This window comes from Microcaecilia unicolor, chromosome 13, assembly GCF_901765095.1.
Source record: "Microcaecilia unicolor chromosome 13, aMicUni1.1, whole genome shotgun sequence".
NCBI classification, from domain to species: domain Eukaryota; kingdom Metazoa; phylum Chordata; class Amphibia; order Gymnophiona; family Siphonopidae; genus Microcaecilia; species Microcaecilia unicolor.
The window spans coordinates 25,118,118-25,133,045 of NC_044043.1; the positions used below are offsets into that span (position 1 = coordinate 25,118,118).

Here is a 14,928-nt window from a genome sequence, read left to right on the forward strand (position 1 = left end):
CAGACGCCTCCACCGCAGCCATCTGGGCGGGGAGTGTGGGAGAAGAGAGAACCTCCATGACAAAGGGCCGCGACTGAGGCAGAGTCGTCAGGGGAGAGCCAGGTTTCAGTTAGGGCGAGCAGTTGGAGGGAACGAGAGATGAAGAGATCGTGGGTGAAGGGCAGTTTGTTGCAGATCGAGTGGGCATTCCACAAGGCTCATGAGAAGGGGAGGGAAAAGGGGGGAGGAGGGGAATAGAGACGAGGTTGGAGACATCACGGAATCGTTTGCGTGGATAGGAGGAGGACAGGTGAGGGGGGCCTGGATTAGGATTAATGTCTCCCGCGGATAGCAGGAGGAGGAACAAGAGAGTGCGGAGGAGGGTGGGGGAGGTCGGGCGACGAAGCCGGGGTGCACTTAGGAGGAATGGTGAAGGGTTAATGGTAGAAAGGAGGTGTTGGAGATTAAGGGCTAGGAAGGAGGAGGGGGGGGGGGATAAGAGAGATGGTGAGGTGGTGAGGGATGGGGGTGAATAGGGTATTGCCGTAGCGGGCAGGACGGGAGGGAACACAGGTGGGCAATGAGTTCCAGCAGTGGACAGCGGTAAGGGGAGGGGAAAAAGATTAGGAAGGGACAGGGCAAGGAAGAGGATGTGGACAGGGGCCATAAGTAGTGATTGCGGTGTGACAGGTGTAAGTGTAGTGACTGAGGTGAGAAGCAGATAGAGCGAAGAGCCGGAGGCTTGGAATTGGAGGGATTGATGGACTGGAGAGTGGGTAAGTCGGTGGCTGGCAAGTTAGCAGGCAGGCAAGTGAGGCAGTGGCTAGCAAGCTGGTGCGGATGGACAGGAACGAGCAGGGAGAGGCAGGGGGGCAGGTAAGTCAATGGCTGTCAAGTTAGCAGGTTGGCAGGTAAATAAATGGTGACAAGCTAGCAGGTGGGTTGGGGCATGATGGGGCTGATGGACAGGAACGAGCAGGGAGACGCTGGAGAGCAGGTAAGTCCAGGGCTGACAAGTTAGCAGGCAAGCAAGCAAGTCAATGGCTGACAAGCTAGCAGGCGGGCTGGAGCATACTGATGCAGAAGGACAGGAACGAGCAGGGAGAAACTGGAGAGCAGGTAAGTCAATGGCTGATGAGTTAGTAAGCTAGTAGGCAGGCAAGTAAGTCAATGGCTGACAAGCTAGCAGGTGGGCTGGAACAAGCTGGTGCAGATGAACAGGAACGAGCAGGGAGAAGCTGGAGTAAGCAGGCTGGAGCAGATGGACTGAAACAAGCAAGGAGAAGCTGAACCCGAGTCTGAGGTGCCACTCCTAAACCCGTAAGAGCTATCAGCTTGGAGTTTTTGGCTCCCTTGGAGGTTACATTGAATATCATCTGGAAGGCGCTCCAGGACCTAACGGTGGTAGTAAATAACTTTGCTTCAGATGTAATCTTATTAGTGAGCTACATGGATAACCTTTGAGAGAGAAAAATTGATACAGCAAATGAAGTTCTACAGGAGTAGGAAATGGTTAAGATTCTGAAAATGATAATAGACCAGAAATGTGAACAAAATGAATATTATTACAGATGATTCATATTGAGATTGTTGTTTTCCCAGAGTTCTGGGTATGACTCCTAAAGATTTCCTCAGAAATATTTCCTGAAAATTTTGTTATTTAACTTTGTAATGATTCCTCTTAGTAATATAAATTATTACTTAGTAATATTAATTCAAAAAGAGTGAAGCCTGTGAAACTGGGATTACCTTAATCAGTGGGAATTGGATTAGAGACTTAAGTGTTCGCATTTTTAAATAATTTCTGGTTTTAAAAGAGAAAAAATGAAATTAGGTGTATTATTTCTACTAATATTGGGCAATAAGTATGTTTCCAATGAATTAAATTGAATATACACCGTTTGGGTTTGAAGAAGCCAACCAGACGATCAATGTGGAATAATGATTCAGATAAATAATAACTGGGGATAATTAGGTTAATACCACGTTTTTTCTGTTTACTGTTGTTTATTTATATTTATTTATTACATTTGTACCCCGCGCTTTCCCACACAATGCAGGCTCAATGCGGCCTACATAGTAATTCGAAATACAAAGTCTTATAATAGAAATTTCAAAACAGTAGTAAAACATTATGAAGTTGAGCTTGAATAATGTATGATAAGTTGAGTTTGATAATGTATGATTAGGATTAAATAGGGTAGACAGAATAGGATAGTATAAGTTGGGGGGAAAGGGGTAAGGTATCTTCACCTTTTTCTTTCCTCCCATCCCAGATATTTGATGGGTTTTTTTTCCTTTATATTTTTAGAATAAAAATTGTCCACGTTTATATGGCCATGCCATCCATTTTTAAAAACTCCTTTCCTGGATGGGTCCAGGGTTTCAGGGGCAGTGCTACACACTTGCATTTCTAGCTCAGGTCTTCTAGTTCCCTGGTCAACCAGGCTAAGGATGTTGTAGTTGCAGAAGTTCACAGCCCCTGAGATGAAGGGAGGGGTCCTTTTAGAAAGGTGTGGGGAAAAAGTGTGTCGCATGCTAAGGCTACTTTCCATTGCAGCAGTAAAATGGCTGACTTCTCCTCAGTGGAGGAGTGGCCTAGTGGTTAGGGTGGTGGACTTTGGTCCTGGGGAACTGAGTTCGATTCCCACTTCAGGCACAGGCAGCTCCTTGTGACTCTGGGCAAGTCACTTAACCCTCCATTGCCCCCTGTAAGCCGCATTGAGCCTGCCATGACTGGGAAAGCGTGGGGTACAAATGTAACAAAAAAATAAAATAAATAATGGCCATGCGCTAACGTTGCCATTAAAAGAAATTAGCGCATGACCATTTAGTGACACCTATTTTGTAGGCGTTTAGGGTTTATTTATTTAAGGTTAATTTCTACCCCACATTTTCCCACAAATGCAGGCACAATGTGGCTTCCATGAATTACAAAAGTACAGAGATACAACATATGAATTGTACAGTAGAATAAGGATAAAACGCTAGCAGTAATTACTGATAGAATACACTTTTTCAAAAAGGTACGTTTTCAGCAGCTTCTTGGAAAGATGGTGGTCAGATTGCGATTTTAGGTACAGAGGAACAGCATTCCAAGTCTTCAGGCTGGAGTAGTGGAATGTAGAGGCAAAAAGAAGCTTGTATTTGACACCCCTGCAAGATGGGTAGTGTAGTTGTAGAAAGGTGCGTGCTGTTGTGATGGCATTTCTAGGTGGAAGATTTATTAAAGGAATCATGTATTCCGGAGCTAATCTGTAGATTATTTTATGTGTCAATGTGCAGATCTTGAATGCAATTCATTCTCTTACAGGTAGCTAGTGTGGAGGAACCATGTGTGATTTGCCCAAGATGAGTCTCGCAGCAGTATTCTGGGCAGTCTGGAATTTCTTCAGCAGATGCTCCTGGCAGCCTGCATAAATCCCACTGCAGTAGTCAAGATGAGACAGAACTAGCCAGAACGAGAGTGCGGAAGAGCTCTCTGGTGAGACAAAACCTTAAACGCCGCAGCCTCCACATTGCACATTGCATAGAACATCCGCTTGGTGACCGCTCGCACTTGTAGATCCAGGTGCAGGTGAGGGTCCAGCTCAACACCCAGAAGTCTGAGGCTCTGTGAAATAGGGAGAGTCTGGTCTTTAATGACAAGGGAGCTTGAGGAAAATCTGGCATGGACGGACGAGAGCACAAGACACTGAGTTTTGTCTCTTTAACTTAAACCGAAATACCTCAGCTCAACGTTCCAAGATGGAAAAACTTGCTTTGATCAAATCTGTGATTTCGTCTAATGAGGAGTGGAAGGAGATGGAGATGGTTATGTCATCTGCGTAATCATGCACTAATCAGTTACTGCGCATTGCGCTTAGTGCCATGATGCCCACTCACTAATTGATCTCCTTGTCTTGTTTCACTCTCCCTATTTTGTGGACTAAGGAAGAGTATAGAATTACCTGATTGAAATAATTCTTGTGTATTACTTTCTCTGTATTTCTGGCAAGTTATTTTATTGCTTGTAAATTTAAATTCTTATAAATTAAAAAAAATTTAAAAAAAAAGAAAGTCCTGGGCAGGGAGAAACAGGGGTGCACAATGTTGATGGTGGAGAGGGAGAGGATAGGGGCTCTGGAATGCAAAGAGGCAGTGCTGGAAGATTAAATGAATGCTTTGCTTTGATCTTCACCGAGGAAGACGTGGGAGATATACCAATGCTAGAAGTGGTATTCAAAGCTGATGAGTCACAGAAACTTAAATCAAATCTCTGTAAACCTGCAAGATGTAATGGGGCAAGTTGACAAACTGAAGAGTAACAAATTGCCTGGACCAGATGGTATACATCCCAGCGTACTGGTAGAATTGAAAAATAAACATCCACAACTACTACTACAGCAGTGGGAGCTGCAGTGGGAATTGAACCCAGGTTGACAAGATCAAAGACTGTTGCACTAACCATTAGGCCACTCACCAATTAAAATGGGTTCGAGAGGTGAGCCTGACATTGGTGCCGGGCAAAATGGTGGCGAGACTATTAAAGAACAAAATTACATACATAAGCATGGATTAATGAGACAAAAGTCATCATGGATTTAGTGAAGGGAAATCTTGCCTCACCAATCTACTACATTTCTTTGAAGGGGTGAACAAACATGTGGATAAAGGGGAGCCGGTTGATATTGTGTATCTGGATTTTCAAAAGGCATTAGACAAAGTACCTCATGAAAGACTCCAGAGGAAATTGGAGAGTCATGGGATAGGAGGGAGTGTCCTATTGTGGATTAAAAACTGGTTAAAGGATAGAAAACAGAGAACAGGGTTAAATGGTCAGTATTCTCAAAGGAGAAGGGTAGTTAGTGGGGTTCCTCAGGGGTCTGTGCTAGGACCGCTGCTTTTTAACATATTTATAAATGACCTAGAGATGGGAGTAACTAGTGAGGTAATTAAATTTGCTGATTGTGAAAAATTGCAAGAGGATCGTATGAGACTGGGAGACTGGACATCCAAATGGCAGATGACGTTTAATGTGAGCAAGTGCGAAGGGATGCATGTGGGAAAGAGGAACCCAAACTACAGCTATGTGATGCAAGGTTCCACATAAGGAGTCACTGACCAGAAAAAGCATCTAGGTGTCATCGTTGATGATACTTTGAAATCCTCTGCTCAGTGTGCAGTGGCAGCTAAGAAAGCAAATAGAACGATAGGTATTATTAGGAAAGGAATGGAAAGTAAAAATGAGAATGTTACAATGCCTTTGTATTGCTCCATGGTACAACTGCAACTCAAGAACTCTGTGCATTTCTGGTCACAGCATCTCAAAAAAGACATAGAGGGGCATAATCGAACGGGGTGCTCAAGTTTTCCTGAGGGCGTCCATCTTTCGTTTCGATAATACGGTCAGGGACGGCCAAATCTCAACATTTAGAGATGGTCGTCCCCGGTTTTCAGCAATAATGGAAATCGAGGACACCCATCAGAGAAACGACCAAATCCAACCCATTTGATCGTGGGAGGAGCCAGCATTCGCAGTGCACTGGTCCCCCTCACATGCTAGGACACCAACCGGGCACCCTAGGGGGCACTGCAGTGGACTTCATAAATTGCTCCCAGGTGCATAGCTCCCTTACCTTGGGTGCTGAGCCACTCAAAACCCACTCCCCACAACTGTACAAGACTACCATAGCCCTAAGGGGTGAAGGGGGGCACCCACATGTGAGGACAGTGGGTTTTGAAGGGCTCACATTTACCACCACAAGTGTAACAGGTAGTGGGGAGGGATGGGCCTGGGTCCACCTACCTGAAGTGCACTGCACCCACTAAAACTGCTCCAGGGACCTGCATACTGCTGTCAGGGAGCTGGGCATGACATTTCAGGCTGGCATAGAGGCTAGCAAAAAATATTTGTAAAAGTTTTTTTTTAGGGTGGGCAGGGGTTAGTGACCACTGGGGGAGTAAGGGGAGGTCATCCCTGATTCCATCCGGTGGTCATCTGGTCAGTTCGGGCACCTTTTTGAGGCTTGGTCGCAAGAAAAAAAAGGACCAAGTCAGTCAAGTGCTCGTCAGGGACTCCCTTCTTTTTCCCATTATCGGCCCATTATATCCCGAGGACGCCCATGTGTTAAGCACGCCCCAGTCCTGCCTTCGCTATGCTTCCGACATGCCCCCGGGAACTTTGGTCGTGCCCGTGACGGAAAGCAGTTGAGGACGCCCAAAATCAGCTTTCAATTATGTTGATTTGGGCGACCCTGGGTAAAGGACGCCCATCTCCCGATTTGTGTCGAAAGATGGGCGCCCTTCTCTTTCGAAAATAAGCCTAATAGTAGAATTAGAAAAGGCACAGAGAAGGATGATCTCCCTGAGCAAAGGCTAAAGCGGCTAACAGCTCTTCACCTCAGAGAAGAGATGGCTGAGGTAAGATATGATAGAGGTGTATAAAACGAGTGGAATGGAATCGGTAGACATGAATTGCTTGTTTACTCTTTCCAAAAATACTAGGACTAGGGAGCATGCAATGAAGCTATTAAGTAGTAAGTTTAAAATAAATCAGAGAAAATATCTCTTTACTCAATATATAATTAAATTCTGGAATTTGTTGCCAGAGAATGTGGTAAAAGCAGTTAGCTAAGAGGGGTTTAAAAAGGTTTGGCTAGCTTCCTAAAAGAAAAGTACATAAGCCATTATTAAGATGGACTTGGGGAAAATAAATTGCTTATTTCTAGGATAAACAGCATAAAAATCTATTTTACTGTTTTGGGATCTTGACAAGTACTTGTAACCTTGATTGGCCACTGTTGGAAACAGTATACTGGCCTTGATGGCCCTTCAATCTGTCCCGGGACATAACATTAGTATCAATCATCGATACAGGTAGAAAAAATTGGACATCAACTGCATAAATCCTGTAAGAAACTCAAAAAGATTATAGTAAGGTATATAAGGGCTGGTGATTCAAATTAAATAAAACAGCAGACAGTCCGTTCCCTACGTGTTTGTTTTTTTGTGTGACTTTTCATAGGGAAAACATCCTTTCCTGTTGTGCTTTTTTGGTACTAGTGATTTATGTCCCACAAAGCCTGGCTTCTGATCAGTGATCAGATCAGTAATGTCTATTAATCACCGCTTGAATTACTTGCGTTACTTCTGTAAGCTGCCAGACTGCAGTTTCTAGAACTCACCTGGAGTTGTAGAACAGAGACAAGCAAAGTCACTTTCTCTGTGAATCTCACGCAATGCGTCATCCTCCCACTCTCCAGTAGGTGTTCCATCAGTATTAGACACGGAATCACTGACCAGTGTTTTGCCCTTCTTCTCTGAAAATAATGAAAGTGAATGTTTTTGGGGCTTTTTTATTTTTTTTAACATGTACCTCTGATCTGACACCTCCAAAACTCAGAACTATTTTCACCTTTGAAGTCAGACCTACCCCTCACTGCTCTCACCACAGGGGACAATTCTAACACACACACCCCTTCTGCTGATGGTAGCAGCTGCATCCAGTACAACACCACCCTCTGTTTCACTGGTAGTACAATATCCCTTTCATTCTCTTCATAGTATTATTTTTATGTATGTATTTATTTATTGCACTTGTATCCCACATTTTCCCACCTCTTTGCAGGCGCAATGTGGCTTACAAAACATCATGGGCAATGGAAATTAAAAGAGAATAGGCATTTGGTGTTACAGAAGGATGTTGGATTGCATGGTAATGGAATACATGATAGTAATATAATAGAAGGCATTATTAACATTTCTGGAAATATGTAAGAGTTTCACATGATTTGATCTTTGTGGTATATCTTATCGAAGAGATGAGTCTTTAGTAGTTTACGGAAGTTGGTCAGTTCATCGATCGCTTTTAGGTTGCGTGGCAATGCGTTCCAGAATTGCATGCTCATATAGGAAAAGGTTGATGCGTGCAATAATTTGTATTTTAGACCTTTACAGTTAGGGAAATGAAGATTAAGGAATGTGCGAGATGATTTTTTAGCATTCCTGGGTGGTAGGTCTATCAAGTCTGACATGTAGGCTGGGGCATCGCCATGGATGATTTTATCTACTAGGGTACATATTTTGAATGTGATACGTTCTTTGAGTGGGAGCCAGTGTAGCTTCTCTCGTAGGGGTTTTGCACTTTCGTATTTTGATTTTCCAAATATGAGTCTGGCCGCCTTGTTCTGGGCTGTTTGGAGTTTTTTGAATATTTGTTCCTTGCAGCCAGCATAGAGTGAGTTGCAGTAGTCTAGATGACTGAGTACTAAAGATTGTACCAGATTACGGAAGACGGTTCTTGGGAAGAATGGTCTTACTCTTTTTAATTTCCACATTGAGTGGAACATCTTTTTGGTTGTGATTTTCGCGTGATTCTCAAGTGTTAGGTGCCGATCAATGGTAACTCCAAGAATTTTCAGGGTTTCCGAGATTGGTAGATTTAGTTTTGGTGTTTTGATGGTGGTGAATTTGCTCGTGTTGTGTTGAGAGGTAAGTATTAGGCATTGGGTTTTTTCTGCGTTGACTTTTAATTGAAAGGCATCTGCCCAGGAGTGCATGATATGTAGGCTTTGGTTTATATCATTGGAAATTTCATTTAGGTCTTGTTTGAATGGGATGTAGATTGTTACATCATCAGCATAGATGTATGGGTTGAGGTTTTGGTTTGATAGTAGTTTGGCCAAGGGTGTCATCATTAGGTTGAATATAGTCGGTGAGAGGGGAGATCCCTGTGGAACTCCACATTCAGGTGTCCATGTGGCTGATGTAATTGAATTTGATGTCACTTGATATGAGTGTGTGGTTAGGAATCCCTTAAACCAATTAAGAACGTTTCCTCCGATACCGAAGTATTCAAGGATGTGTAGTAGTATTCCATGATCAACCATGTCGAAGGCGCTTGACATGTCGAATTGTAGTAGTAGTATATTCTTGCCGGTTGCAATCGTTTGTTTGAATTTAGTCATGAGCGTAACTAGTACTGTTTCAGTACTGTGATTAGAACGAAATCCTGATTGGGAGTTGTGTAGTATTGAGAACTTGTTTAGATAGTCTGTGAGTTGTTTGGTTACCATCCCTTCTGTTATTTTGGTTATTAAGGGAATGGATGCTACTGGTCTATAGTTGGTTAATTCACTCACGTTTTTCTTTGCATCTTTGGGTATGGGGGTGAGTAGAATGTTTCCTTTCTCCTTTGGGAAGAGTCCATTTTGTAGCATAAAATTCACGTGTTTCGTTAGATCTGTTATAAAGTTTTGGGGGGCTGATTTCATAAGGTTATTTGGGCATATATCTAGTTTACCTCGAATTCAGTCCAGATCCTATCTGCTGGGTATACTCCAGGATCTGGGTCTAGGCAGTCTAGGAGTGCAGCGTATTCGATGGGGCTGGCAGGTATTTTAAGTCGCAGTTGTATTATTTTCTCTTTGAAGTACTTTGCAAGGTTTTCAGCTCCTGGTGTGTCTTTGTTGTTGTTCATGACTGTTGTGGTGTCTAGTATTTTATTCTTGAGTTGGAAGAGTTTGTGTGTGTCCTTGTAATTTGGTCCGATTTCAGTTTTGTAGTATAGTCTTTTGGTTTGTCTTATGGTGTATTTATATTTTCTACGGAGTTGTTTCCAAGCATTAAGTGTGGGATTGTCTTTCTTTTTCCTCCATGCACGTTCTAATTTCCTAACTTGTGTTTTGAGTTTTTTCAGTTCTTCGTTGAACCACGGTATTGAGTTCTTTCTGTGCGAGGTTCTAGTTTGAATTGGGGCGATGTTGTCTAATATTGTTCTGCATCTATTGTCCCAATCTAGAAGGAATTTAGTTGTGTCTGCCTTTGTTGGCCATCCGTTATAGTAGATCTGTTGCCAGAATATTGCTGGGTCTATTTTTCCTCTCGTGGTGTAGGTTTTTCGTTGTTGTTTTTTGAGTGTAGTTTTCATTCGCCATTGGAGGGAGATGTATGCTCTGTAGTGGTCTGACCACGGTATGGGTGTCCATTTTGTATCTGCTAGTATAAGGTTTAGGTCTGGATCGAATTTATATGCGATAATGTCTAGTGTGTGTCCTTTGGTGTGTGTTGGTTGTGCATTTGGTATGTGAAGATCCCATAATTGTAGGAACTCTTTGCATTCTAGTATCCAGCATCTCCTTCCTCTACTTGGCCACATATTTTTATCTTTCCCTGTAAATATCACCTCCCTGTCCAGAATCACATCAGATTTCTTTGCCTTCTCTCCTCAGTAACCAGCATTGTATCTGCACTGTACCCTGCCACGCACTCGTCTCTCTTGATACTTACCCCAAAATCATCTGGCAACCTCTTTCCTTCCACCTATCCTCATCTTCCCTCCTAACTGCTGGAGCTCCAGGCTTCCTCCTGCAGTTATGGCTGCTAGCAGGATGGAAATTCCACCCCCCCCCCCCCTCTTCAGCTGCTGATTTTGTAATACACTGGATCGGCAATCAGGAAAAACCCAATAGAAATTGTTAACAAAGTGCGAGCACTCAGGGATACTTTGCTTGTGAGTGGTTGCGTAGGTAGCGCCTGCAGGAATCTGGGTTTTTGCCAGCTTTCCTAACCTTCCCAAATGTTGGTGCTCCAGACAACTGCCTACTTTGGTAATGGAAGTGCTTTTGGAAGATTTTATGATCCCTTTCTGGAATGTGCTTCCTACTAGCATTAGAACAGAAACTGATTATCTTTCCTTTCTGAAGAAAATGAAGACCTATTTGTTTTCTTAACCTTATCCTGTTTATGACAAAGTGTAATTACATAAGTATTGCCATACTGGGAAAAACCAAAGGTCCATCAAGCCCAGCATCCTGTTTCCAACAGTGGCCAATCCAGATCACAAATACCTGGCAAGATCCAAAAAAAGTACAAAACATTTTATACTGCTTAACCTAGAAATAGTGGATTTTCCCCAAGCCCATTTAATAATGGTCTAAGGACTTTTCCTTTAGGAAGCCGTCCAAACCTTTTTTAAACTCTGCTAAGCTAACCGCATTTACCACATTCTCTGGCAACGAATTCCAGAGTTTAATTACACACTGAGTGAAGAAACATTTTTTCTCAGCTTCATTTTAAATGTACTACATTGCAGCTTCATCGCATGCCCCCTACTCCTAATATTTTTGGAAAGTGTGAACAGATGCTTCACATCTACCCGTTCAACGCCGCTCATTATTTTATAGACCTCTATCATATCTCCCTTCAGCCGCCTTTTCTCCAAGCTGAAGAGCCCTAGCCACTTTAGCCTTTCCTCATAGGGAAGTCGTCCCAATCAATTTATCATTTTCGTCTCCCTTCTCTGCACCTTTTCTAATTCTATAATATGTTTTTTTTGAGATGCGGCGACCAGAATTGAACACAATATTTGAGATGCGGTCGCACCATGGAGTGATACAATGGCATTATAACATCCTCATTTTTGTTTTCCATTCCTTTCCTAATACATTCTATTTGCTTTCTTAGCCGCAGCAGCACACTGAGCAGACGGTTTCAACGTATCATCAACGACGACACCTAGATCCCTTTCTTGGTCCATGACTCCTAACGTGGAACCTTGCATGACGTAGCTATAATTCGGGTTCCTCTTTCCCACATGCATCACTTTGCACTTGCTCACATTAAACGTCATCTGCCATTTAGACGCCCAGTCTCGTGAGGTCCTCTTGTAATTTTTCACAATCCTCCCGCAATTTAACGACTTTGAATAACTTTGTGTCATCAGCAAATTTAATTACCTCACTGGTTACTCCCATCTCTAGGTCATTTATAAATATGTTAAAAAGCAGCGGTCCCAGCACAGACCCCTGGGGAACCCCACTAACTACCATTCTCAGTTTTTAATCCACAATAGAACACTACCTCCTATCCCATGACTCTCCAATTTCCTCTGGAGTCTTTCATGGGGTACTTTGTCAAACGCCTTCTGAAAATCCAGATACACAATATCAACTGGCTCACCATTATCCACGTTTGTTCACCCCTTCAAAGAAATGTAGTAGATTGGTGAGGCAAGATTTCCCTTCACTAAATCCATGTTGACTTTGTCTCATTAATCTATGCTTTTGAATATGCTCTGTAATTTTGTTCTTTATAATAGTCTCTACCATTTTGCCCAGCACCGACGTCGGACTCACCGCTCTATAATTTCCCGGATCTCCTCTGGAACCTTTTTTAAAAATCGGTGTTACATTGGCCACCCTCCAATCTTCCGGTACCACGCTCTATTTTAAGGATAAATTACATATTACTAACAATAGCTCCGCAAGCTCATTTTTCAGTTCTGTCAGTACTCTGGGATGAATACCCTCCGGTCCAGGAGATTTGCTACTCTTCAGTTTGTAGAACTGCCCCATTACATCCTCCAGGTTTACAGAGAATTCATTAAATTTCTCTGACTCATCAGCTTCGAATACCATTTCCGGCACCGGTATCCCACCCAAATCTTCCTCGGTGAAGACCAAAGCAAAGAATTCATTTAATGTCTCTGCTACAGCTTTGTCGTCAATGATCGCCCCTTTTACTCCTCGGTCATCTAGCAGTCCAACTGATTCTTTTGCCGGATTCCTGCTTTTAATATACCTAAAAAAAATTTACTATGTGTTTTTGCCTCCAACGCAATTTTTTTTTTCGAAGTCCCTCTTAGCCTCCCTTATCAGCGGTTTGCATTTGACTTCACATTCCTTATGCTGTTTCTTATTATTTTTAGTCAGTTTCTTCTTCCATTTTCTGAAGGATTTTCTTTTAGCTCTGATAGCTTCCTTCACCTCGCTTTTTAACCATGCCAGCTGTCGTTTGGTCTTCCGTCCTCCTTTTTTAATACGCGGAATATATTTGCCCTGGCCTTCCAGGATGGTGTTTTTGAACAGCATCCACATCTGATGTAAAGTTTTGACCCTCGCAGTTGCTCCTCTAAGTTTTCTTTTCACCGTTCTTCTCATTTTATCATAGTCTCCTTTTTTTAAGTTAAATGCCGACATATTTGATTTCCTATGTATACTTCAAAGCTAATATCAAATCCGATCATATTATGATCACTGTTATCAAGCGGCCCCAGCACCACTAAGGACTAGGTCTAGAATTTTTCCTTCTCTTGTCGGCTCCTGTACCAGCTGCTCCATAAAGCTGTCCTTGATTTCATCAAGGAATTTTACCTCCCTAGAGTGCCCCGATGTTACATTTACCCAGTCAATATCGGGGTAATTGAAATCACCCATTATTATTGTGTTGCCCAGTTTGTTTGCATCCCTAATTTCCTTTAACATTTCTGCATCCGTCTGTTCATCCTGGCCAGGCGGATGATAGTACACTCCTATATCACTATCCTTTTCCCCTTTACACATGGAATTTCAATCTACAGTGATACTATCTGTTGGAGTTCCCCAGGGATCTGTCCTTGGACCCTTTCTCTTCTCAATCTACACCTCTTCCCTAGGCTCATTGATCTCATCTCATGGTTTTCAGTATCATCTTTATGCTGATGACCATCATGAACGAGAGGACATGAAATGAGATTGAAGGGGGGCAGACTCAAGAAAAATGTCAGGAAGTATTTTTTCACGGAGAGAGTAGTGGATGCTTGGAATGCCCTCCCACGGGAGGTGGTGGAAATGAAAACGGTAACGGAATTCAAACATGCGTGGGATAAGCATAAAGGAATCCTGTGCCGAAGGAATGGATCCTCAGGAGCTTAGTCAGGATCGGGAGGCGGGGCTGGTGGTTGGGAGGCAGGGATAGTGCTGGACAGACTTGTACGGTCTGTGCCAGAGCCGGTGGTGGGCAGCGGGACTGGTGGTTGGGAGGCGGGGATAGTGCTGGACAGACTTGTATGGTCTATGCCAGAGCCGGTGGTTGGGAGGCAGGGCTAATGGTTGGGAGGTGAGGATAGTGCTGGGCAGACTTATACGGTCTGTGCCAGAGCCGGTGGTTGGGAGGAGGGGCAGGTGGTTGGGAGGCGGGGATAGTGCTGGGCAGACTTATACGGTCTGTGCCCTGAAGAGCACAGGTACAAATCAAAGTAGGGTATACACAAAAAACAGCAAATATGAGTTATCTTGTTGGGTAGACTGGATGGACCGTGCAGGTCTTTTTATGCCGTCATCTACTATGTTACTATGACACCCAGCTATATCTCTCCACACTAGACATCACCGCGGAGACCCAGGCCAAGGTATCTGCCTGCTTATCCGACATTGCTGCCTGGATGTCCAACCGTCACCTGAAGCTGAACATGTCCAAAACCGAGCTCCTCGTCTTTCCACCTAAACCCACTTCTCCTCTTCCTCCACTCTCTATCTCAGTTGATAACACCCTCATCCTCCCTGTCCCATCTGCCCGCAACCTCGGAGTCATCTTCGACTCCTCCCTCTCCTGCTCTGCGCATATCCAACAGACTGCCAAGACCTGTCGCTTCTTCGTCTTCAACATCAGCAAAATTCACCCTTTCCTCTCTGAGCACACCACACGAACTCTCGTCCACGCTCTCATTACCTCTCACCTTGACTACTGCAACTTACTCCTCACCGGCCTCCCACTTAGCCATCTATCCCCCCTTCAATCCGTTCAGAACGCTGCCGCACGTCTTATATTCCGCCAGAACCGATATACTCATATCACCCCTCTCCTCAAGTCACTTCACTGGCTTCCAATCAGATACCGCATACAATTCAAGCTTCTCCTCCTTACGTACAAATGCACCCGGTCTGCGGCTCCTCACTACCTCTCTACCCTCATCTCCCCCTATGTTCCCGCCCGTAACCTCCGCTCACAGGACAAATCCCTCCTTTCAGTACCCTTCTCCACCACTGCCAACTCCAGGCTCCGCTCATTCTGTCTTGCCTCACCCTATGCCTGGAACAATCTTCCTCAACCCCTACGCCAAGCCCCCTCCCTACCCATCTTCAAATCTCTGCTTAAAACTCACCTCTTCAATGCTGCTTTCGGCACCTAACCTTTCGAGAAATATAGTAT

At 43.7% G+C, this 14,928-nt stretch overlaps 1 protein-coding gene across 1 annotated transcript in view; it reads right to left on the minus strand.

The window, feature by feature from the left end:
- Window positions 1-14,928, minus strand: part of LOC115482582 (caspase-1-A-like) — a 101,812-nt gene that overhangs the window by 23,538 nt on the left and 63,346 nt on the right. Inside the window, exon 6 of the mRNA XM_030222486.1 lies at window positions 7,146-7,280. Coding sequence (XP_030078346.1) covers window positions 7,146-7,280 — 135 coding nt within the window. The remainder of the gene's footprint in view (window positions 1-7,145; window positions 7,281-14,928) is intronic.